At 48.1% G+C, this 26,248-nt stretch overlaps 1 protein-coding gene across 10 annotated transcripts in view; it reads right to left on the minus strand.

The window, feature by feature from the left end:
* The window catches only part of ACACA (acetyl-CoA carboxylase alpha), a 229,179-nt gene that overhangs the window by 179,060 nt on the left and 23,871 nt on the right, over nt 1–26,248 (minus strand). For 7 of the 10 annotated variants that reach the window (XM_075904774.1, XM_075904771.1, XM_075904768.1 and 4 more), the window contains 9 exons: nt 10,434–10,566; nt 8,798–8,936; nt 7,896–8,005; nt 7,232–7,313; nt 5,488–5,586; nt 4,733–4,839; nt 3,906–4,016; nt 1,324–1,533; nt 383–553 (listed from right to left, as the gene is read on the minus strand). In XM_075904774.1, coding sequence (XP_075760889.1) covers nt 383–553; nt 1,324–1,533; nt 3,906–4,016; nt 4,733–4,839; nt 5,488–5,586; nt 7,232–7,313; nt 7,896–8,005; nt 8,798–8,936; nt 10,434–10,566 — 1,162 coding nt within the window. Of the gene's footprint in view, nt 1–382; nt 554–1,323; nt 1,534–3,905; nt 4,017–4,732; nt 4,840–5,487; nt 5,587–7,231; nt 7,314–7,895; nt 8,006–8,797; nt 8,937–10,433; nt 10,567–16,802; nt 17,047–18,127; nt 18,445–26,248 lie in introns of those variants that run through there. The other 3 variants (XM_075904773.1, XM_006138625.4, XM_075904772.1) reach the window with 3 other exon arrangements.

Raw genomic sequence — 26,248 nt, forward strand, 5'->3', positions numbered from 1 at the left:
AGCTGCTCTGGGCCACAGGCTGGATTAAGAGGCTTGCCCGGTTAGATCCAGCCTGCAGGCCGTATCTTGCCTGCCCCTGCCCTAGAATCATATTAGCCTTTTTGGCAACATTACATGGATGGCTCATAGTCATTTAATAGTTCTGTTAATAAGCCAAGCTTCATGTTTTCCCAGTCATATCAATGACCTGATCTAACTTGTACATGCTTCATCTGTAACAACACTGTGTTGCTGAACACTAACTCACGCAGATGTTCTGCCCCCTCTCTCCCTGGCCCAGACTCCAGCGGAACCGGTTATTCGCGCTCAGACCTCTCCAACACCCCACGCTTTGCATTCCTGCAAACACCTCCACAGGTAGGAAGCTTACGTTGTGACTCACCTGTAACTGTGCTGCAGGCAGGTTGACGTCAGCCACCATCTCTGTGCAGGGGTGCTCCACTTGCAGCCGGGGATTCAGCTCTAGGAAGTAGAAGCTGCCATCCTGGCTGTAGAGGTATTCCACCGTACCAGCACTCACATACCCCACCATCTTGGCGAGCTTCACTGCGCACTAGGGGGATGAGACACAGAAACTGTTTAACCCGCCTATACCGTTGTCACTAGCATTCCACTCACCCCCCACCATGGCGCACTCTCTCACTGAACTTCTAGAACCACCACAATCCTGTCACAAGCATGAGAAGCGCGTTTCTCTGAGCAACTTCTGGCAAGAGGCTCCATTTCTGGGCTTCCTCAGTAAGGCGTCAGGAGATTTTTGCACTAGATGTTTGCAATCCCTGTAGAATCTGTCACCCCCCTACTCTTCTGTGTGAATGTACCAATAAACTTTCAAACCATCACTGGCCACTTAGGAGAACTAAACATCATAGGTCATAAAAATCTCTCAAGTCACATGGGTCTTTCTGAAAAATGGATTATGCTTGGTGTACCACAGGCTGTGGTGGGGAAGTGTTATATACACACCCCATATACAACAAACCCACAATCACGAAACTACAAAGCCAATCCTAGATCTCAGAGAATTTGAGAAACATTTTTTCCAGACACATTCACAAGCTGTGTACTCAGGGATCGTTTCTCTCGCTATTGAAATGCAGCCACTTCTGGGACAGAGCTCTGCAGTTGTATGGCAGCACACACAAACAGTTCTGGGAAGACGAGTGCTAATCTGCACATACTAAGACTGCAGCACTGGACCCTGTGGTGCTATCTGAAGAGACTGTCCCCATGCTTGTTTTTCAGAATGCCAGAGAACTGGCTCCAGGTATCACTTTCCTTCACAAAAGGCAAGGGAAGCAGAATTCATGGAACCACATGCACCTGTTCCATGTGCTCAAACACCACTAAGGTCGCAATAGTTGCAGGAGCCTCCTCAATGATCTTCTGGTGCCGGCGCTGCACGGAGCAGTCACGGCCAAAAAGGGAGATGGCATTGCCATACTGATCTGCCAGGATCTGCACCTCCAGGTGGCGCGACTGTTTGGCTAGTCTCATCACAAAGATCGGCGAGCCCGGCACTTCAGCTTGAACCTGCAACAGAGACAACGTAATGCAAACCAGCTCTCCCCCCATTTTGCCAGGAAGGCAGGTTCCTTTTTCAACTGCCTTTCTCTAAGGGACTGTTAATACTGCAGCCAACTGGCACAGCGTCTCACTTGCATGACCGAATGTTAGACACATCAACGCTCTACATTGCTATTTTCATCTCGGACACTTTACAAACATTAATGAACTGAACCCTATCACGCTGGGCAGAAAGGCAATTATGGTCATATCACAGATGGAGAAACTGAGGCACAGATGAAGTAAGTGACATGCCTAAGGTCACAAAGGAAGTCCATGTCAAAGCTGGGAATGCCACTAGATCACAGAACATTGGATTCCCAATCCTGTACTATTACTGCCAGACCTCCAGGGTGCCTTTCTAAGCGCTAGCCCCAGGAAATAATATTAGAGGTTCAGAATTAAGAATCTAATCAAATCTTACAGAATGCATAGGAGATTTCTGTAATGAATAGTCACAGCAATTTTCGAGTTAGACAGAACATTTAGCCATATCGGTGCTGCCTAACACAGCAGATATATGCAGATAAAATCCCGCTTCAGCAATGCTTCATGGGTCTATTGGATCCCAATGGAAATGCTGTCCAGCCAATGGAATGGTGATAGGTGAAAGAACACTGCCGCCATCTGGTACAGCACGGAAACCATAAGGGAGCACAGCAGTGAAGCATTTGAACTGAGGCCACGTCTATACTTACCACGCCAGAGATCAATCTTCTGGAGTTTGATTTAGCAGATCTAATAAGGACCCACTAAATCAAATGTGGAGGGTGCCCCGGTCAGCGCCTGTACTCCTTGATTCGGGAGGAGTAAGGGAAGTCGACAGAGTGTTTGCTCCCATCAACCTCCCGCCATAGAGATGACTCCAAACTCAGCTTAAGGTACATTGATTCATCGATTCCAGCTACATTGTTTTCATAACCGGAGCTGCGTACCTTAAGCCAACCTTCCAGGTGTCGTATAGACCTGGCCTGAGACACCAATTTAGATGAGCTCTGCTGCACACACTAACCCCAGATCAGTCAGTGCAATAAAAAACACTTCACAAACAGAGACAGATTTTTGTGGAAGCCTAGAGCATGTTCTGGAGGAATGAACAAGTAGGATTTGCTCTGGACTATTTATTGCTAAAAATATATTGTGCTTTAGCAGTGTACAATTACAGTACAACCACCATTACCTAAACCTCAATTATTCCCAATTCCTCATTAGCTGTTAATTACATTTGGAATTCCTTCTATGACCAGAAACCACAGCAATCAAACATACAAAGCATCACCCACAGCAGATGGATAACTGGTGCTGTACTGGAGTGTCAGGGCTGTTCCCTGCTCTGGAACTCCAAGTGCAGAAGATGAGGGCCCTCAAGAGAGCTTGAAAACCTTGCCTTTACAGGCACTGGTTACAAAAACTTCCCCCCAGAATCACAATACACAGATTTTGGGGAATTGCTGCCACCATCAAGTGACTTTATCCCTAAAACCAGGAGTGAACACTTGAACCCACGCCCAGGGGTATCCCAAGTTCTTTTGCCCCAAAAGAGCTTGAAAAAAGGAGAGAGAAAAAACAAGTGGCAGTCTCTGGTAGCTGACCTCCCAGTCTGAGGCATTCAGATACACAGGCAGACCTTCCAGGAAACAAGAATCAAATCATCACCTTAAAAAAGTGATTTTTTTTTTATTACAAAACAAAAGATAATCTTGATAAAGCAGACTTGGTTGCTAGATGTTACAGAACAACTAAGGCAAACAATTTAAAACACAGAAAAGTCTCTGGCCACAGTGCTAGATGGTAAATGGGGAGGGGAGGCGTAGATTCAAACAGAGCAATTCAATCACAAAATAAAGAAAAATTACCCTGAATGCGACTAGATTCACTTTTCCCCTTACTTATTTCCAATTTTCTCTTGGTTCACTCCACTCCCATGCCCCAAATTCCTTGGAGACATGGTAGTCCTGCCTGGGTTTAAATCATTCTGTGTCTCTCAACTCCTGGTTTTTCCCTCCCACACAAAGAAAGCAGGCAAGGAATCTAAGTCCAATTCAAATGTCAACACTATCTCGATTGGTTCTCCTGGCCTTCTGGCCAACACCTTTGCTAACTACCTGAGTTTAATCCCTTAGTCACCAGGTGCTGGTCAGCACTCCTCCTGTCTATTACATGGAGTTACTTTAGTTTTCACAAATACATGGGCATTCTAGTGATACAACAGTTCAGGCAGGCATTAATGGCTAATACCGTGCTTTCTATTTCCCAGTAATAGAAATGCTAAAGTGCAGTGACTACAGCGACCTGCCTACTAGAAAGAAAGCAGCACAAATGAATGGGAAGAGAGTTACCTGTCTGAAGAGGTTGGGGAAGTCATCTGCGTTGTTAACTTTCCTGATTCCTTTTCCTCCTCCTCCTTCAGAAGCCTTGATCATGACTGGGTAACCAACTTTTTCAGCTGCCTGAAGATGGAAATAGAAAAGGATCAAGTACACTTTGGACCTTCCTGATCTGGCACTCTCGGGACCATGGATGTTGCCAGACCAGAGAGTTCTGGTGTATAGAGGTGCAACCTGTACAAAGGCCATTGAGCAGCTTAAGTGACACAAGTTAGGGATTTCATTTTTCTCATAGTTTCAAAGTTTAGGGTCAGAAGGGACCACTGGGTCATCTTACCTCCTGCATATCGCAGGCACTTATGATAACCCCAAAAACTGCAGTTAAATTAAAGTCCTTTAGTTCTCAGGAGACTATACTACTGTCTACGGCAGCCACAGAAGACGACAGACTATGGCACCCAGGTCTCTTCTAGTTCTAGAGAGTTCCCATAGAAGGAAATTTAAGCAGGGGTGGTGCAACCAGTCTAATTAAAAAGAAAGGCAGATTTTCTCTGAATGCAGATCCAGAAATGAAATGGATACAGTTTGGTACCCACCTACTCTTCTTTGGCCCTAATTTTCATGCATCTGTACTGTTGGGCTGGGGTCTCCATCCAGGACACACAATACCAGATCTCTCACAAGAGAGAATCTTGTTCAGAAGATTTTCAAGGTCCAGCTTTACTGAACTGAGAAGTTTGGCTAAGCTTTGAATTTCTATAGGGAATCCAACCCCCTGACTCTTGAGATGTGCCCCCAAAGTGTGTCAAACCAAAGACGCCCAAATAGCATCCACTTACCAGCAACCCATCATCCACATCTTTCACGTAGCCTTTTTCATACAGCTCCTGGGGAACATTTAAGATGGGCTTTTGAAGATCATTCTCCTGCCAGTCCACTCGCAGGCCTAAAATACAAACCACATCCATGCTGTAGTGGGACAGCGCACCTTTCACCTGCATCACCTATGTGTCTCTATAGGACATTTTGGTTCTAGGTGCAGCATGAGAGAGAGAGACAGACAGACAGACACAAAGGGAGGGGGAGCTGTGGGATTCATAGAACTAGCTTCCAGACCGACATCCCTGAAAAGTGAAGTCGTTCTCCACAGAACAGATATAATGAAAGCAGTTTCAGCACAAGCATTTCAAGCCTAGAGTGGAGGGAAAAAGAAATAGACCAGTCTTTATGAGCTCTTTGAAATTAAAAAGGTGGCTACACCCTGGTTGCATGCCCCATGAGCAGGCCACGCGTGCTGGGAAGTACACGGAACAAGAACCCCTGGGGCAGACAGAGTTACAGTTAAAATAAAATAAAGTTCAGCTTTTTAAAACATGGATACTTGGCCAAACATACCTAAGGCGTGTTCTGCAGGCCTGGTCTACAACCTTTGGTTGCACAGGAATGGTTATGCCCACAGAATCACACACAATACGTGGGCCATCTTCAGGAGGAGATTTTTCAATGTAACAATGTTTCTTAGTTTTCAGGAGTGCCTCAGGGAAAGACAATGCGACCGTACTCTTTACGGTACAAAGAAGGATCAATTTCTTACCGCTGCCGCTCCAGGGGAGAGTTGGGATGCCTGCGGTTTGGGCCACTATCGAGGATGCAATTTTATCTCCTAAAGCCCACATCGCCTGGCTTGGGGGGCCTGCAAAGAAAAAACACCACCATGAAGGAGATTACAGAGAAATCAGGGTCTCAGAGAAGACCCTGCTGGGCCTAGTCTAGGTTATTTTATGCTAGATTGGCAAACTGCCTCTTGAAATGGATACTATGGGCTGGATCCTAGGGAGTGTAAATCAGCATTGCTTTGTTGAAACCAATGGAGCTATGTCAATTTACATCAGTTGAGGATTTTTTTAAAGTCTACCGAACTGCAGGTTCTCTGAGAAGAAAAAGTTAAACAAGACAGTAATACAACCTGATGGCACTTCACAGCAGCAGATGTGTGAGCATTATACAAACATGCTATTGAAGGAGAACAACTTCCAAGAACCACTACACACACACATTCGCCTCCACCAGGGTGTAGCATCTACTTGATCAGTCAATTTCCAGTAAAGTAACTGATAAGGTGCATAACTCTTCAAGCCTCTTTTCTAGAATGGCAATTCAGTTTCCCATTTAAAGCTCAGTTCTGCACACCTTACGCAGGCAGAACTTGTTCTGATTTTACTAGGAGTTTTACTTGCATGGGACTGCACCATGCCACGGACAAGAGTTGTAAGTTAGAGGGGGGTTATCAAACTTTACATCCAGACTTTCCTGAAGTTCAAGGGTTTTCTGTGTCGTTAGAAGGGGGTATAAACATTCCTAAAGTTGAAGGCTGGGATTAACACATTCAGATCAGGACCTTTAGCATGGGCACATTGTTAGTTTAAATATAGCACTTGGTACAAACTTTTACCCAATTTTCAAATCATAAAATAAATATCTCCTCATTCAATATATTACGTAACCATCTTGCACTAATCAGGCTTTGAGTTATCTGTAATGTTGGCTAGAATTAAACACCCACCTATACTGCAATCTCAGCTCCACTTCTTCAGTAAACTCTTAATTTAAAAACTGAATTTCTAACAACAGATTTTTTTTCCTTTAATTTAAAAAAAAAAAAAAAAAAAAAAAAAAAAAAGGAAAAAAGTTTCTAATTTTAACAGGAACATGCATCTGATACTGCTCCATTCTGCAGATAATGTGTCAGAAACCCTACCTATATCTGACCCAGAAAACCTAACAGTTTTTTAGAAGTTCAGTTAAGGACACATCAAAGATTTATTTTCTCTAAGCTGCTGCCTCAAAGAGAAAGACTACAGACTTGAAGAACCAGAATTAGAGCTGGGCCTTAAAAACCTCTGGCAAATTCCAGATCCAATTTACTCAGCTCTGGCCTTTTTCTAATAAAAAAAAAAGCCAGCTACTGGCTGATACGCGTCACAGAAGGTCTAGTATAGTTGGCCAATTCTATGGATTTGCATAGCAATAAATGAAGTGATGAGACTGTATAACACTTTCATCTCCCAATCTTAATCCATGTACTGACCAAAATCTTCTCTAATCCAACAGAGTATGATCAAGACTATTCCTGGGACCTTCAGTGAATAGGACGAGGCTACCTCATTAGGGAGCATGTTCCATTTCCCAAGGTCACTCGGTGAGTATCGCACGTGTAAGCTTTAGCTCATTGCTCATCATTTTAGGCCCTGGATTTTTCCTCTCTCCAAACCACATTTATAACAGAGTAGACGGCACGGGTCTGTGAGAAGCTGCAGGTCAAACAGAGAAGTCCTTACCCATGAAGGCAATTCCATTTTTGTGGAGGAGTTCTGGTAGTTTGGGGTTCTCGGACGCATGCCCCCAGCCAGCCCACACCGCCTGGAGGGGAATACAAGGCAATTCATTCATTATAGCTGCAAAAGGAGTCAGCAAACAATCAACTAATCCATCCGATACTTTGAGCCTTCCTTTCCTCACTGACCCAGTTTCAATCCCACACCATTCACACACCTGACAGCATGTGTGACACTGCAAGAGCACGGCATCCCCAAGACAAGTCCCGGGAGAACGACATTACAAGGAACTTCTGAAGAGGATTTAAGGGCAGAGTTGTCCTAGGGACACCACACAACTGCTGCAAGTACTGACATGCGGAAAAATCAGCCCCATTCCACTGCTCAGCAACTTCACTGATCCTATGATTTTCTTGATCTGAAGAAGTGGGCTGTGCCCACGAAAGCGCATGATCCCATCTCCATGTTTTGTTAGTCTCCGAGGTGCTGCAGGACTATTCGTTGTTTACGGTTTTTTTAGGATTTCATAATTCCCAAACCACCTGAGAGTTTTCCCCAGACCATTTCTCTGATCTTACTTCCTTCAAATGGGATTCACGAATCACTGGCAAGAAAGACTCCTTGATTTTGCCTTTTAACTCCAAATTCTAGCTTTGCCCCTTCTCACCTGCACTGGAATCCTTTTTGCAATGTCAAGGATGAGCTCCACATTTGCATAATTATTGTTATTTGGTCCTCCTGGCACTGGGACATAGTGATCTGCCATTTTAATGTATTCTGCGAACACAAAGGGAATCTCATTTAGGACACATCCCACCAGCAACATTCAGCCTTAAACTCTCAACAGTTTGCCATTTTTACTTCCATGGACTCAAGAAACACTCAGGATTTGGCGTAATAAGAAACAGCACAAATACACACACTTTACAGAGAGATTTTATCTTCCAAGCATTTCACAGACCATGTTAACCAATTCGTTAATCATTCAAGCATCCTTGTGAAATAGTTCAGTATTACCCCAACTTCCTACTTTGATCACCAGATCATCTGCCCCTAATCCCAGTTCCAACAGCCAGACCATTCTCCCGGCCCTCAAAAGCCCTTCCTATTCACAGCTTGCTATATTTTAAGGCAGAGAGAAAAATCAGCAATTCAAGGTGCAGCTCTGTGAGTTTACAATGCACTCATCTTAACTCTTTGTGCTGAAGGCAAATGATCTCAAAAGGGCTCATGGTTTCAGACTGAAAACAAGCATTTCTGTAAGGGTCAAATCTAGGAGTGAAAAAGCAAACAGAAACCAGCGTTTGAGAGGGGAAATATTCCCATCAAATCTTAAACAGCTTTAAATCCATGACTCAACAGCTAAGTCAAGAGATCACCTGATTAAGCGCTTTCATCAGAAACTATAAAGAATGCAAAGCCCCAATCTCCTCCCACATTAACTTGTCACTGGACGGAAGAGCAAAAATATGCACCACAGTGCTAACGCACACCATCATGCATATTGCTCATGCAGAACGTTTTGAGTGGGGGAGGGGCAACGTCCCCTAACACGTCATCGCAACTTACCTGCATTCGCTTTCAGATCTTCAGGCGTCACCATGACCACAAACCTGATGGCACGCTCATTTCGAAACATCTCGTACGACCAGCGTCGGATGGATCTCATGCATTTCACTGCCGCAATCCCATTATTGGCAATAAGGACCTACGTGGGTTAGAAACAGGGTGGAGATGTAACAGGTAAGGATGTTAAGAGGCGGGTCATTGACTAATCGTGTAGTTGATATAATTTGTACTGACTACACGGTTAGTCGATAAAGGGAAGGCGCTCGGTCCCAGCTCGCACCAGTCCAGGAGCTACTCCCTGCTGCGGCTATGCAGTTTAAATGTAGCAGGAGCCGGGTGTGCAGGCAGCCCGGCTCTTACTACATTTAAGCTGCAGAGCTGCAGTGGGGGTAGGTCCCCGACCAACGCGAGCCAGGACAGAGCTGGAACTGCCGCGGGTCTGCATCTTAAATGTAGTAAGAGCCGCTTGGCTCTCACTACATGTAAAATGCAGAGCCATTGCGGTCCCAGACCGGCGTGAGCTGGGACTGAGCCAGGCTTGCTCGGTCCCGGCTCATGTCAGGTCTGCCAGCCTCTACCCACAGCCAGCCTGGGCCCGCCGTGGACAGGGGCTGCTGCCGGAGCAGCCTCTGCCTGTGACCAGCCTGGGCCCGCCACAGGCAGAGGCTGCTTCACAGTAGCCTCTCCTACCCCCCGCCCATGCTGCTACCTGTTGGGGGAGGGGGGTCATGCAGCACTACAGAGATGGTGCTGGGGGGGGGGGAACTGGCTTTTAAGCTGACTCCCCGGAGCACTGGCTCCTATCCCCACGACCCAGCTTGCTGCTTCTAATAGAGGCAACAAGGGAGGAAGGAAAAGTGTAGTCGAGTAGTTGACTTAGGCTTATCAGGTAGTCGACTATTCAACTACTCGCTTACACCCCTAGTAACTAGGCAGCAATGGAGAGGGGCCACTCAAATATTTGTTTCTCCCTCTCCCCCAGTGCATTACATCAACAGAGACATCTTAGTTCAATAAGAGCATTCCCTTCCACAGCAATCACACACAGAAACCAGTTCTTGTTTAACACAGATTTTAAGGGGACATGATTCACTTTGCCTGAGAAACAGGATGGGACATTGGAACAGGACCAATACGCAGCCTGATCCACCAACTGCTACTACATTTGAAACGAGTTCACATCAACCTCAGGGAGTGGGACGAGGAGGGAGCCTCTCCCCTTAGACCATTCGAACTAGAGTGGAGAAAGCCCTATGAAATACAATTGCGCTCTGACAGCAAGAGGCACCGAATCATTCAACAGCCATCTCTAACGTTGAGAGCCACATTCTACAGCAATTTCATGTCACATGCTTACTGTCCCACAAAGTTCGAGTGATAGGATATTTATCCAACGTGGCAATAAGAGCAAAAGAATCATTGTTACAGGCAGGAATGCAGCTTTCAGTTCCAGAACTTCTCAATATTTGGGATTGGTCCTGTCTTGGGCAGGGGGCTGGACTTGATGACCTCCGGAGATCTCTTCCAGCTCTATGATTCTATGAATATTTGGCATTTACTAGCTTGGGTGCTCAGTGTTGCACAGATAACACAGGTTGATTGATGTGGGCGTGGAAACAAAGAGCTAGTCACCTACCTTCTCGATAACTTTATTCCCTCCAAAACGAGTAACAAATTCTGCAGGAGAGGCCACAGTGAAATCCCTCTGCAGATCAACTTTCTTCCTGTCCCGGCCTTGCTTTACAAGGTGCAAGCCGGACATACTGGGCCTAAGGGAAAGAAAAAAGGTGACTCAGAAGGTACAAGTAGATCTATTTCACACATGCCCCTGGGGGCAGTTTTTAAAAATTTCCTCTGCCTCTAAGTGCAGCCGCTCTGGCCCGAGCGCTCATAAGGAACGCTCAGAGAATTGATTGTGAGATGCATGCAATGGCCAGACTGTATGTGCGCCATCACTGTGGCCACTGGAGGAGAGAGAAGCACTGACCAGCCAGTACATACATGACTTGCTAGTTACGCCCTTCCATAGAAAGGCAGAGTTAAGCTTATCCCAACCCAACGTTGCTCATGCAGCTAGGGAACCAGAACAGTGACAAGGAGAGATGGGGTGACCACTTGTGCCCAGCATCAGTCCTTCCCCTGGCCTGTTAGACAGGAGCCCTCCAGCATCATACAGCTCGGAAGGCAAACACCATCGCCCGACACCACAAGCCATCAGCCTCACATACGCCACACACACTGCAGCCCTTTACCAGGGGAGTGCATGTTATTGGGCTTTTAATGTGTCACCCGCATCTTCACAGAGATATTGCCTCCTGGACACCTCCCCTCCCATTCACTAGTGTGTGTGAGCCTTTCCACCCACCACAAGTGCCTGTGGCTTTAGCACAGGACTGGGCAATAATTTTTTGCTGGGGGCCACTTCAGAAATTCCTGAAGTGGCTCCAGGCTGCATCAGAAGGGGCAGGGCCTGGATACTTCCCTGCTTCCCCACCCACAGACTGTGGCTGGTCTGTGGGAGCATGTGAAGTCTTTGACCTTCCCCTCCCTCTGCAGAGGTTCTCCCTAGGCACCCATGCCCTTGGCAAGGTGGGAGGAGACTGTGGGCGCTTCCCATTCTGCCCCCAGGCCAATCAGGGGTTAGGGGAGTGCATGAAGTTTCCACCTCCCTGCCCCTGCTCCTAGCAGGGTGGGAGGAGACTTCGCGTGCTCCTCCTGCCCCCAACCCCTGATTGGCTTGGGGGTGGGGGAGTGGCAAGGCCTCCGCAGGCTGGATCAAGCCGCTTGGCAGGCCAAATCAGGCCCGTGGAGGCCTTTTCGCCCACCCCTACCTTAGCAGCTGGAAAGCAGGAAGAGGGCTGACCAGCTGCACCACACCACCAGCACAGGCTCTGCAGCCAGCCTGTGGTCCCCAGAGCACAACTTGGGAACCCCTGACCTAGCCTGCCTACTGCGGAGCCGGTGGCATTGAGCAACTCCGCTGGGGAGGAGGGACGAAAGAGAGCGGACACGGTGTAGCCAGACAGCCCCCCCTCCCCCCATATCATCCATCTTATTTGCCTCTCTGAAGCATACAGGGCAGAGAAGGAGCAGTAAAATCAGCATAGTCTATGCTGGCTCATCTGATCCTGAGAAGCTGAAAAAAAACACAGATATGTGGAGAGAGAGTGATTAAGTCAATAAGCTGGCCTCGAGGCTGCGAGAACTGCCCCGGCTGGCACCCATGTTGATTCGAACACACACACAGTCCCTGGGAGAGGAATTTCCCACTGAGAAAAGAATGTCCAGTACTTCCAATGTAATCATCTCAATTCTCTCTTACAAGTGTAAATTAAGTTCACAACTCCCTTGTAAGAACTGGTCTCACAAAAGACAAACCAGCCCCATTTGGCATTACAGATAAGAAAGAGAAATACGTGACCCAATGGGTATATAAGATAGGTCCAGCACATACTCACTTTGAGTGTCATTCTACCCTCTACCTGCTGGTCGGGTTAGGTGTTTGACCTCCCGAGGTTCTATGGGGACGCCCACCTCGTATTTTCGTCTTTCCTAGGAATTGAGGGACCGGCCCTGGCCTGACATGCTGGAGTTGAGAGGCACAGACGGGGGTAAAAATTGTACCTGGATGTGGTCCTCTGTCTTAAGTGTACACATAGAAAGAGTAAGCTGTTACTTGGTACCATTATTTCTATTTTTCTATCTTTATCTTCTTTGTAACCATTTTTAAGATCTATATTTTGCTAACAGTTAAGAAATAGAACAATAGCCATTGCAACCATATGATTTATAAGCTTCCTCAATAAACCTGTAACTGTTTAAGTTTCAACCTGACTCCTTCAGTTGCTGTAACAGAACCAGGCACAATTTAAAAGAACTTCAGCCGGTCTTAAGGGACAGATATAGGGAGCCCTGACCGTCGGCTGACACACGGTGACCCTTGAGTAATGGAACTGGCCAGAAAAATCAAAGCCAGTAAGGAAAAAAAGGAGTCTCTAATGACAAACAGCTGGCACGTTCGGGATGCGTGAGCAGGACAGAGGATCCATCACGCCTGTGGCGTTCAGCCTAGCACAAACCCTACGTAACAAGCCACAATCCCAATTTCAACACACAAAAGTTTAAGTGTCTCAGCTTAAGGTGAAACGTTAATAAAACCCTGCACAAGCAGCAGCTAGAGCTAGTTTGTAGTAACTGTCAGGGCCAGGTAGATACCACAAAACCAGGGCATTTCCCATAGAAGACTTTTCTATTATTAATTATTAGAAGATTTACCCGGCATTGCTTGTGTGCTTCAGAGTTGGGGGGGGGGGGGAGAGTCGGGGGGGGACAAGGAGGGGCTCAAGGCAGTGGGTTGGGGGTGTAGAGAGTTGCAGGAGTTGTAGCTAGGGATGGCCACATAACTGCTCCCCAGGGCCAGCCCAGAGCCACGTGGCCTGATCACAGTATGCTTCCAGCTGCTGGCCTGGGATGATGGTGGGGCCACACTGCCTGGCAGGTAGCTGCTGTCCTGAGACAGCCAGGGCACTGAGCTGCTTGGCCAGAGGCTGCTCCACGGCTCTCTAGGGCTGTTGGGGCACGGTTGTTTGCTGCCCCCCTGTGGTCGTTCTGCAGTATAACTGTCCCTGCTATCTCAGCCATCCCTTTCCATGTGATGAGAAGCAATCACATTCCACATGCACCCCGTCGTCCTGGCACAACCAAACCCTGACCTTGCTTTTAAATTATCATAAGAAGAAGCTGCATATCGAATGTGGTGGTCCTAGTTACCATTTAGGAGTCCTTGGACAGACACACAAACTCCCTCAAAACTATAGTAGATTATTATTGTGCAGCATTTTCTCTATCCTCCACAGACTACGTAAGGAGACAAGGTCTCAATCTAGCTTAGATGTACTACATAGTCAGGGATACGAACCAGAAGCAAGACCAAATACATGAAATCTGGAACTGAATTCATGAGGAAGAAGAATCTCCTGACTGAAACACTCGACTGGGACTCCCAAAATCCAACTTCACTTCCTAGTTCTCTCACAGATATTCCATGTGACCTTACACAAGTCAGAATCCCTCTGCACTTTGATACATTATACAGATAATGCAGGTTGGGGTAGGGATGTTCAATACTGGTTAACTGAACAGTCAATTAACCTCGTGATTTCTTATTGGTTACACGACTATTCTATAATCCCCGGGAGCGGGACCGGCAGCCAGCGTGCTCCGGCCCCACTCTCGAGGTGCCCTCTGCCACTCCACATTGCTGCCTCTGTGTCAGCTCCCCTCACGGACCGGCTTCCTGTTGCCCCTTGCTGCTGCCTCTGATACAGAAGCAGCAGCAGCATGGGGTGGCAGCAGCCCCTTTCTGGGAGTGGGAGTTCTGAGCTCCTAGACCTGTTGTGAGTCAGAACGGAACTGGGCTGCCTGTCCACCTGGCTCCTAATACACTTTAAATGCAGAGCCGCAGCAGGGGTAAGTCCCAGACCCAGCACAAGCCAGGACTGAGCCGGGCTGCTGGCAAGCCTGCTTAAAAATGTACTGGGGGGAGATGAGTTATCTCAAAATAGCAGCACCGGAGCATCCACGCTACCGCTACTTCGGAATAACTATTTCAAAATGAGCATTATTCCTCGTGGAAAGCAGGAGTTTTATTTCAAAATGACCAGCCCCTTATTTCGAAATAAAGGGCTTGGTACCGTATTTTCCGGCGTATAGGGCGACTGGGCGTATAAGACGACCCCCTATCTTTTTAATTAAAAGATAGGGTTTCATCTTATACCCCAGCGCCCCTCCGCCTCCTTTGCTCCCGGTGTCCCTGGTCTGCTGGAGATGGTCCCCAGCAGACCGGAGGCACCGGGAGCAAAGCCGCCAGGAGCGCCTAGGCTGCCCCCCCCCCCCAGCCGGAGCCCCTCCGCGGCTTTGAAAGCCTCGGGGGAAGCCGGCGGGGGGGCATCCGGCGTACAAGACGACCCCCGATTTTTGGGGGACTTTTTTAACTTCAGAGGTCGTCTTGTACGCCGGAATATACGGTAGTACAGACAAGATAAAGGTTTAAACCAACTTTTAAGTGTCTAGGTTGGGATTTTCAAAGGACCCAGGGCATGTAGCTCAAGTGAGTTGGGAGCTCAGATTTCACTCAATATCAATGGTAGTTGGGTGCCTAATTCCTTTGGGATTAGTGCTGGGATTTCAGAGGGACTTGCCTCCTATGTGTTTCCTTTGCCTCTTTCCCCTTCTTGACTTTGTTCCTGCTTTCATTCCTCCCTTCCCCTGCTTGCAACAATTTCCTACTTTTCAGAATTAGTATAACAAAATTACTTGGCTTGTGATGCACCTACTTTGGTGCATGTCTTCACCAGCAAGTGCTTCCTGGGACTCTAAGGGTGTGTCTAAACTACATGGCTCCATCAATGGAGCCATGTAGATTAGGCTGATCGGCAAAGGGAAATGAAGCCGCGCTTTAAATAATCGCGGCTTCATTTAAATGGCTGCCACGCTGAGCCGCCAAACAGCTGATCAGTTGACGGAGCCATGTAGTTTAGACATACCCTAAGATGAAGCAGTGAGTTCACAATAACGGAGCCTGCCTCGGACTAATTTCAAAGCTTCCCTGTCGTGTGGGTACGCTAGTTCGAAATTATTATTTCAGGAGTTATTATTTCAAAATGTCCTAGCGGAGACATGCCCTAAGGCAGCACAATCGCAGTGCTGCAGTGTGGACACTTACTATAGCAAGCAAAGGGCTTTTCCATCAGCACAGTAAATCCACCGCTCTATGAGGTGGCAACCAGGTGGATGGAATAATCCAACCAGTAACCAAACTGAACTGACAGTAAGAATAAGGCGGATCAAACTACATTACATGGGGCCAGAAATTTTCCACAGCCCTGAGTGGTGTTGCTAGGGCAACGTACATTTTAAGAGACTGGGCCTAAGGAAAACCCGGACAAGCAGCATAGAAAAGGAAGAAACTATGTAGGTGGGCCAGGAGCTTTAAGCAGCCATATGCAGCTCAAAAATGGTGACAGGCACTATATCCTGGTAAGACTGCAGAGGTCACACCTGATTACATGCTTACTGGAAACTGACAAAACAACAAGGAGATCTAAAGGACAAAATGGGATCTCATCCTGCAAACGCTTTTGCATGTGAGCGTTAGTCCCACTAACTTCAAACGGCTGCTGACGTGAACACAGACACAGAGTGTCTGTGTCTGTGTCTCTCTCTCTCCCTCTCTCCCTCCCTCCCCCCCTCTCGCTCCCCTCCCTCCCTCTCTCCCCCTCTCAAATATTCAGGACTAGCAGATGTACCTGGCTTTGCTCAAGGCCTTAACTGAAGTTATTTTTTTACATGTACATGCTTTATTTCAGTGATTGAATTTTTCAAAAACAAAGGCTGGAGTGAGCATTGAGTGGTGAGGAGGGGCAAAGGGTGGATTGCTTAGCTTAGGGCATAGGGTTGGGAGGTGTGGGGGGGTTCAAGGCAGGGAGAGGGAAGTGGGGCAGCTCAGGGCAGGGGGAGTGGGGTGAAGAACTCAGGGTAGGGAGCTGGGAAGTGGGGGAGGGCTTACGGGGCCACAGATGACAGCGAGTTGGCGCTGCTCCGGCAGCAACTCCTCCCAGGGCACCAGGGCTGTATTCCTCTGCTGGCAGGCTTCCCCTAGATGTCCCCTCCTTGGCCTGCAGGCTGTCGGGTGGGGGGGGGGGGGGGAGGCTGGTGGGCTGCCCTCAGCCTGCTAAGCTGCCCTGCCTCCCCACAGCCTGCAGGCTCTCAGAGAGGGAGCAGGCTCTCAGAGTGCCACCCCCACCAGCAGCCCTCCCGTGACATGCAGGCTGAAGCCTGCCACCTTCTCCTGTGGACCTCCCCCACACACGGCCTGCAGGCTATTGGAGGGTGAGGCTCCAGAGTCTATCCCTCCTCCAGTATCCCCCCATGGCATGCAGGCTCTCCGGGGCAGCAGGGGGGGGAGAGAGAGGAAGAGACAGGCCCCACATTTGGGGCAACTTACCCAGCCTGGAGGCAAGCCAGATTGCAGAGCCCCTGCCTTGCTGGCCACTCCTGGTGCTGAAGCTGCCCCAAGTGGCTACTCTCAGTATCACATTCCTCTTCCCTTTTGCATGCCTCTTCTCTCAGCCCTTTCCCTTTCCACATTATGGGACAAAGCCCCATTCCCGGCACTTCCCATTTTCCTGGTGCAACCAAACCCTGATTTTGGTTTAAGCTGGGAAGCTGCACACCAAAGTTGGTGGTCTTAGCTCTTACAGTTTAGGACAAACTTTTTTTTCTCGTTATCCAGTTGAAGAAAATTGCTGATGCCCATGACTCAGCATGATTTGACTAGAGTGTGAGCTCCACAGTGGGGCGGAGGAGGAGAGCTTTGGGGCATAGGAAGAGAATCCAGCTTTTGGGGGTGGTATCAAGGCTGGGATAGGAGAGGCTTAACTTCAGGGGCTCCTGGTCAGCAGTGGGGGTGCTAAGGCAGCTTCCTGCCTGTCCTGGCACTGCAAACCATGCTGCGCCCCAGAAGCAACCGGCAGCAGGTTCCCAGCCACGTCCTAGTGCAGGGCTTGCTGCTGGCCACTTCTGCAGCACGGCATGGTTTGCACCCCCACTGGTCACCTGATCCCCCTGCGCCTGACATTCCAGGACCCAGTACTGGGTCACAACCCTAAATTTGAAAATCACTGATTTAGGAAGGGTTCTTGAACAGGCAGACACACAGACAGATGGACTCAAATATAGAGAGAGGAAAAAACATACTGCTTGCAGGTATAGCTCAGAGTTTATTTAGTGATAGGCAATGAAGCATGGAATCTAGTTACTAATAGAGGCACTGTACCACCAACTCAGTGCAGAAGTAAGAAGCTTTTACTTTTTCAGGAGAGTGCAGGTGGAGGGGAAGTAAAAGAGCTCCAAACAAAGCAGGAATTACCCTAAGCAAAAAGAGCAGCCAGCCAGCTGTACACAGTTACAGTCCTGAGGTATGCCAACGAGTCACTTGGCACACAACTGCATCATTTGGTACTTCGAGAGCTCCTACACTTAAAAAATCTGCTGCTGCAGTTTTGGAAGCTGAACTGCAAGTCCTGCAGCAATTCAAAGATCTGCCCTTTTACTGTTTAAACATATTTATGTTCTAGCTATGACACAATAAAAGCAGAAACTGCATCCCAAATGTCTCCTACCAATTAAAAATTCCAGGGATCAAATCACCACTGACAAATATTCAGGATCCATTATCGATTGTCCAGAGCACAGACTCTGACCCTGCCAGACCTGCGTATGTGTCATCTGTCAGGACCAAGCAATCAGTAAAGATGGCACAGCTCTTACCTTTGGAGCATATAGTACCTGATCTCCTGCATTTTCTCTGCAGAAACTTCCATGCTGGCCTGCTAGAGGGATTTCCAGATTTTGATTTGGTTGATTACTCATTTACAGTAGTTGCTGCTGCAGCTCTAAATAAGCCCAAAATGCCGCCTTTGAATTTGTATGTCCCTCTTGGAACCAGATTTGAGCTGCAGCGCTTCCCTGATTGCCTCAGATTTTTAACCTTTGTCCCACACTGCTCCACCCCTCTTCAGTCAGTCAGTGTCTCTCTCCCTCTGGGACACATGGTAGCAGGGTTCACACAGCTGCATTTGTAAGGAAAGAGGTGATCAAAGAGGAGGAGGAAGAAAAGATCTACAGGTTACACACGTGGGCTTAAGGAGACAACATTGCTGCTGCAGTTTTCATGCTACAAAATGGGCTTCCATGAAAATGATCATTCTCTGCTCACATTTGCTAGAGGGAGGTCATTTTAGAACATGGGTTCCCAAATTGGGGGGGCATGAAGAAATTCCAGAGGGGGCGCGAGGCGACCCAGCCCTCCCCCCCAAGTTTTGCTGCTATTTTTGTTTTTCGGTTCCTTTTTTTTTTTTGCACTCAAGTTTTGCTGCTATTTGGGGGGGAGGGGAGCATGGGGGTTTCTCAAAAATCAAAAAGGGGGCGTGATGCCGAAAAGGTTGGGAACTACTGCTTTAGAAAATTTCAGAGGGGTGGCCATGTTAGTCTGCAACTTTAAAAACAAGCAGTCCTGTGACACCTTGGAGACGAACAAAAATATATAGTATCACTAGGGGGCTCCCTGCTCGCTATGCTTGCCAAACCCCCCCTCTCTGCAGATAGGTGTCTAGCCAGACGGAAGGGGGCAGGAGCAGCCTGGGGTGTGGGATGAAGGGGTGAGAGGGCTCGGGTCCAGCACCGCCCAGGAGATGAGAGGGTCAGGCACGGCGGGGACACAGCATGGCCAGTGGGCGGGGCGGGCTCGGAGAGTGGAAGGGACCCAGCCCCAGCAGTTCCTCCCCAGCGGCAGAGCCCCCAGGGTGTGAAGCGGGAGCCGGAGCATCCCATGCCAGGAGAGGACAGCACCAAGGCGGCGGAGGCAGCATGAGGATGCAGATGACGTGATGATGTCACTCTGTCATCGCACAGGGAAACGTTTTTTGAGAAGGGGGGAGCTTTTGGGGGCACAATTCATTTAATCAGACGAGCACATCTGATGAAGTGGGCTTTGCCCATGAGAGCGCATGCTACTATATAGGTTTATATTTGTTAGTCTCCAACGTGTCACTTTAGAAGACACTTTAGATTCCACAGTTTCCCGTTTGTCAGGAATACGTGTCAAGCACCCCCAGAGACAATGTTTTGGGTGGATACATGGATACTGACCACACTGGGAGGGAGGGGGGAGCGGACCTGAGATGTTCCTTTTGGAACCAATAATCCCAGGGATTTCCACCAAGCTAAACAAATTGCCATCTAGATCAGGTTGGAAATAAAGTCACCATGCTGGGGAGAAGACAAGGAACATGTTTCCATGGTCAAACAGAGGAGAACAGATGTGAAGTTTCTCCAGTCCCCTAGGGAAGGAAGGTGAGACTACGACAGGGGAAGGGATGGTCCAGGGCACTAGCTTGGAACTCAGGAAACTTCAGTCCAATTCCCTACCATGCCACAGGCTGCCTGAGGCACCCTCAGCAAGTCACTTAGTATTTTTGTGCCTCAGTTTCTCCTCTGCAAGATGGGGATGATACTTCCCTAGCTTCCAAAGGCATTGTGAGGATGAATACACAAATGATTGTCAGGTTCGCGGATACTATGGTGATGGGAGCCCTGAAAGTGCCTAGGAGAGACTGGAAGACAACATGTGCATCAAGCACACGCAAAGGTTCACTAGGGACATGAGCACAAAAAAAAAGCCTGAGACACACGTATGTAGCAAAAAATGGGACTAACACCCTGCTCGCCATGAGACAGAAATAGATGCAGAAATCGGATTCTGTTTTCAAAAAGTACAGGGAACATCTCCCGTTATTACGTATTTTAAACTAGGACAGCCCGGACCTCAGTCTGCAGAGGGTCTGCCAGCACGAGTGACGGAAGGGAAACTATAAAATCATCCAAAAATCATGCCAATGAGGACACAGCCACAGCAACCAGTACAGCTACTCAGCTTTTACAGCTCTTGGTGACCGCAGAAGCCTGAAGCAGGACAATGACAAGTTAGGCCAGTGCACTGAAACAGAGAGAGGGGCTAGGAATAGGGGTACAGGGTGAGGGAGGGACGGTGACCGGGGGGAGAAACTGCCATGTCTGATAATGTTCAGTTCAGGCAAAAAGTTCTGCATTTCCTAGAGCTTTATCCACAGAAAGGTGGAAGGGCAGAAGGATACCTTGCAGATGCAAAGGAAAGAAGCAGGTAGACAGCTGCCGTGCAAGTGCATATCTTCTGACTAGAGAACAATGGGGCCAAAAAACTGAGGCGAAGTCTACACTGCCGCTTTACTGCGCTGCAACCTTCTGGCTCAGGGGTGTGAAAAAAACACCCCCTTTCCCAAAGCACAGCAAGTTGTAGTGCTGTAAAGTGTAAATGGGCTCTCAGCGCGGTTAGCTAGAGAGCACTGGGCCCTGGTCTACACTAGGGAGTGATTTCAAAATAACGCCCCTTATTTCGAAATAACAAAGGAGTGTCCGTACTACCAGGTCTGTTATTTCAAAATAAGGGACTGGTTATTTCAAAATAATAATGCCTGGTTTGCTTGGGGAACAAGCTTATTTCAAAATACAGTAAAACTCCATTAGTCCGGCATCCAATGCTCCGGGACTCCTGATGGTCCAGCACCATCAGGAACCCGGAAGTGCTGGGGCAGCCGGACAGGCTTCCCCCATTCAGCTGCTGCTGAAACTGACCAGCAGCTGAATCGGGGAAGCCGGGAGCAGAACAGGTGGGGTGCTGCCGGGTTGGTCTCGTAGCGCTGTCCCTCGGGGCTGCGGGACCAACCCGGCAGCACCCCAGCTGCTCTTGGGGATGCCTGGGGCAAAGCAGCTGGGGTGCTGCCGGGTTGGTCCCGTAGCGCCGCCCCTCGGCGCTGCGGGACCAATCCGGCAGCTCTCCAGCTGCTCTGCCCCAGGCATCCCGAAGAGCAGCTGGAGTGCTGCTGGGTTGGTGCCATAGCACTGCCCCTCGGCGCTGCGGGACCAGCCCGGCAGTACCCCAGCTGCTCTATTGCAGGCATCCCCGATTCAGCTGCTGCTGAAACTGACCAGCAGCGGCTGAATCAGGGACTCCTGGGGCAGAGCCGGACTATCGTAAGGGGGGGCTATGAGGGGTCTGGGGTGGCATCCCCTCCCACCCCTCTCCAGACCCCTCATAGCTCCCCCTTCTGATAGGTCGGGCATATCTGATAATCCGGCACCCCCTGGGTCCTAAAAGGTGCCGGATTACCGGAAGTTTACTGTACTTATTCCAGGAGTTATTTTGAATTTAGTTACAGCCACTCCCTGAGTTACGACCACCTCCTCTTACGACCATCCGCACTTACGACCAAAATGGTCATAAATGCAGATCCGAGTTACGAACGGCGATCCACGCTTACGAACAGCACAGTCGCCATGTAACTCTATGGGATCCGAGTTACAAACACTTCGAGGTTATGGACCAAGTGTTGGTCCGTAACTTGTTTGTAACTCAGGGAGCGGCTGTATTTCGAAATAATTTCCTAGTGTGGACATGCCCTGGGAGACCCCTCTCCTAGCCCTCCTGCCCTGGCCACACTTGTAAAGCACTGCCGCGACCTCACTTTAATTTTAGAAGTGCAGACAAAGCCTGAGTGAAAGGGTCTGAGCTGCAAACATTTGACATTAGATTTCAGCTCTTACCACACACAGAATTTGGGGCACTCAGCTCTGGAAAGCTGGTTTGGTCCCCTGCACAAAAGCCATGGAATTTGGCTATGCTCTGAATCCTGACAACCAAAGTTTGGGGTGAGTACTCAGATGCTGGTCATGTGAGAACGTGGTTATTTCTGTCCCTGCCTTCCCTCTATGGATGGAAGTCTACGGGGCTTCTAGGGCACAGGCCAGATGAATGAATTCATGGCTAATGAAGCAACTGGCATGCTCAACCAACAGCTAAATGGATCGTTTCCACCAATAGCCTTTGCTCACATTCACGAAGTGCTGGGGGCCTTTGGAGAACAGGGCCACACTACAGCTACAACCAGAACTAGAGCTAGCCACAAAGATTTCCACAAAAACATTTCCCCCTCCCCCCCCCCCCCCCTGTAGCTCCCCTTACGATAGTCCAGCTCTGCCCCAGGAGTCCCTGATTCAGCCGCTGCTGGTCAGTTTCAGCAGCAGCTGAATCGGGGATGCCTGCAATAGATTCAAAATTTACCAATACTGAAACACTGCAAAGAAACTGGTGGATTTCAATGAACTTCCAGGGATTCGACTGGAAACCTGCCTGGTTCTCTGCCAGCTCGCTCACCCAGCTCCTCCATAAACCACCTGGACTGCTGTTGAGGGAGCAGAGTCCGCGATTCCAGGACAGCCCAGCACCATCCCAGGTCCTTAGCAACCCGCTAAGTGGGCTACAGAACAGCTGGTATACCCAGCTCCCCTTTCACTCAATGGGCAGGTTACACTGCCAAATGTTCAAGCCCTACCCATCTCAAACCCACTCAGTCTCTGAGCTCCATATCCATGGGAAAATAAACCTACTGCCTTTGTTACACTTGTATCAAGTCAGAAGCAGCCACAACCTTGGCTAAAATCATTAATCATGTCTGCTAGCAGCTGAATTCACTGCGAGGTACACGACCAAACCAGCGCATGTGACTTTGGTGTAACGCATCCTCCAGAGACGCTCTGCACAAGGATCGTACCGTTCTGATATAACACTCCCAAACACGCACACTGCAAAGGTTATTTCTTGAGCATCTAACTACACAGACACTGCCCGTGTCACCCTCGTTACAGTAAACACAAGAAATTCATTTTCTCTTTCGCACCAGGCCCATTGTTCAGCAAAAAGGCAAACCCACACTGCTGTCTCCCTTTCAGAACGCTAGCAAATGGAGAGCATCCATTTTAGATACATACCTGACGCACATTCCAACTAGGAGCCTGCATTGATCCCAGCACTGTAACATGCTAAGTGCTATCAGTGACGTAGCAGTTTATTCCAGAGGCAGTGATGCATTAGCTGGCTTGTTTGCGATGCAGTCTTAAGCAGACCTGCAGCACGTACACACACACACACTGTGAAAGGATCGTTTTGCACACTAGGCCTGTAAAGGGTGTGGAGAAGCAGCTCTGGACTCAAATGCAGCAGTTGCTTTACTCATGAAGATTTAGAGATGCATAAGATCTGAGTGGGAAGATTTAAGCACAGCTAAAGCAACCATATGATCTGCTCCACTTTCCAGGCTGCTCTCGCAGGTTATTTCCCTGAGGGATACAGCTACAACAAGCGTGCACCTCTGCAATCTACAAAAAGGAGCCGTTTTGGGGGCTATGTTAGACAGACGAAATGGCGGACTGTGCTTTAGGTAAGAAGTAGGAAGGGGGGGGGGGGGGAGAAGAGAGTACTGCCTGGACTTATTATACGCAGTTCTATATCTGAACTCTTGAAGGGTTACATGTAATATTTCGCCCTACAGGTGTCAACAAAATAACATTAGTGGTCTCAGATCTGTCTGCTCAAAAAGGCCATTGCTTATGGACCTTAAGACATTAAAGAACAGGCACAATAGAACAGTTCTCAGAGGCCATGTATACCTAGTGCTACTCAGCAGTCTTCCAGGGGTGCATCAACTCATCTAGACATTTGCCTAGTGTTACAACAGGCTACATCAAAAGCCCGAGCCAAGTCAGTACAAACTACAATTTCATACAGACAAGCCAGGGAAGAAAGCAATTTCAGTAATAACATGCTCTGACACTTCCATATTTGTGTATCTCACTTTGTAAGGAAATCGGTTAAGCAAGGTGAAATTTGGGGTACGCAAGACCAATCAGATTGCTGAAAGGGCTACGGTAATCTAACAAGGTTGCGAACCACTGCAATGAAGCATATAACATCCTCTTTATTGCTCAGGGTGTTCCCCACGCAGATATCCATGTGAATGATCAAGGGGAGACCAGAGCCCATAATAATTATCCTGGATCCACAAGACTCAGGACCCGTCTAACCTAAGGGATGAATGATTTCATGTCTCCAAAACACAACTCTTTTTCCCTGCGCTTGGTGCTTTGGTTGCAACAGCTGCAGAGGAGTCGGCATTGTGACATCTCTCATTTGGTAGAGAGAGACATGTTTTCTTTTTGTAAATCACAAACCCAGTCTCTCTAGGATTTTGTGACATTGGCCATCACCAGAACATGCCCTCTCCCAAATTACTACTGTGTCCTGAAACGGTGAAACCTGCATCTCTGATGTCTGGAGGGGACAGATTTGCTTTCTTAGTGCAGGACGGGCTCATTGAGACTCTTTTCCCTGATCCCAATGGGCAGCTGCTATTCATGACTGATCCAGAACCTTTCACTCTGCATATCCCTCCACCTCTCCTTCTTCCAACCATTCTTTTGGTCGCTTTTCCCCAGCAAGTTGCTTTGCATCTTCTTCTATGCCACCTTTCACTAGGAGCTGGGCCCTACTACTTCCATATGTCAAATGCCTTCCCTCTCCTCCTCCAAATCTCCCCTCAAATTCCATTTCATCTGCCGGTCCTTCTTGCTTAGCTCTCCGCAGTGACCAGCCCTCCTGCATTTGTAAACCACTGGGCAGCTATACATTTGTCCAAATTCAACTGGAAACTCTCCAGGACAGGACCCATGTCTTATGTATTCTTGCCGTATTACCTCTATTCCAGCTGGTCTAGTATGCAAAGGCATGACATTGAAATTGCACTGCACAAGGAACAAACCAGATTAATTCCTGGTATGAGTCCAATTAAGCCGAAAGAGCTACATTCTGGGGGAAGCTGGCACAGCAGTTTCATCCGAGGATGATAAAGTCCGATACCAAATAGAGAGAGAGCTGGGAACCACTAACAATATGCACCGCAAGCAGAAACCTCATTCTGAAACTCCTCTCTCCCACGACTAACATCTTACTACAAAAGTAGTCCCACTGATTTCAATGGGATTTCTCCACAGACTGACATTCCTACAACAGTGAAGGTAAAAGAATCTGGCCTACAGGTGACAACTCTAGAACTGTGAACTGAATTGCCTTTGAACTTCAGGAAAAGGGATGAAGTGAAGATTAGGTTAAAATCCCTAGAATCATATTTTCCACATTAGCTTTGGTTCAGTGTTGGATCCAAAGCAGGAAGGGGCTGTTCATCAATTTCAGTGTCAAGAGGTCCTCAAAAGCAAGCAAGAATAACTGAGCTGGTGGTATTTCTGCCATTTCTGGGCAAAATGCCATAAAGTTTTCGGTGCCATCAGGCTCAAACTCTAGTTTTAAATCTGTCATTAGACCCAAATCCTGAGCCCCCTAATCTAAACTTAATCCACCATCCACACACCAGTTCCTGGGGCCAGCTCTTACTGGACGGTTGTTGTATTTTAATCTGTTCCACAGTGTAATTCTGCAAGCTCCTTAATACCAGCCAGTTAGTTTTCAAGCCAAGTTACACTGCACAAACAAGAGCATTTAAAAAAAAAAATCAAATTGACCCCCTACACAAATACAATTGCAGCAAGACTGAAAAGCTCCATGGGGGGACAACATCTAGTGCTTCTTGTCATGAAGGTTTAAAGGTGAAATGAGGGAACTGGGGGAAAGTGTTTGCACAGCTTCAAAAGTTTCTCCCAAAATTTCCTACGCAAAAGGTTTTACCTTACGGAGGATGGCCTTGTAATTAAAAACACAATATTAAAAGTCCAAAGATCTGAGTTTTCCCAGCACAGCGAATTCCTACACTTCCTTGTGCCTCAGCTTTCTTCTCCGTAGAATAGAAACATTAAATCACTTAGAGCCGGAGCTAATGTCATTGAAGTCAGTAGGAAACCTTCAACTGATTTCAATGTCCCTTGGACTGGACAGCTAAATGTTTAAAAGCACTTAGTTGGCCCAATCTTTTGAGGTGCTGAGCACCTCCTAACTACAATGGGAATGGA

Source organism: Pelodiscus sinensis, chromosome 21 (genome assembly GCF_049634645.1).
Source record: "Pelodiscus sinensis isolate JC-2024 chromosome 21, ASM4963464v1, whole genome shotgun sequence".
NCBI lineage: Eukaryota > Metazoa > Chordata > Testudines > Trionychidae > Pelodiscus > Pelodiscus sinensis.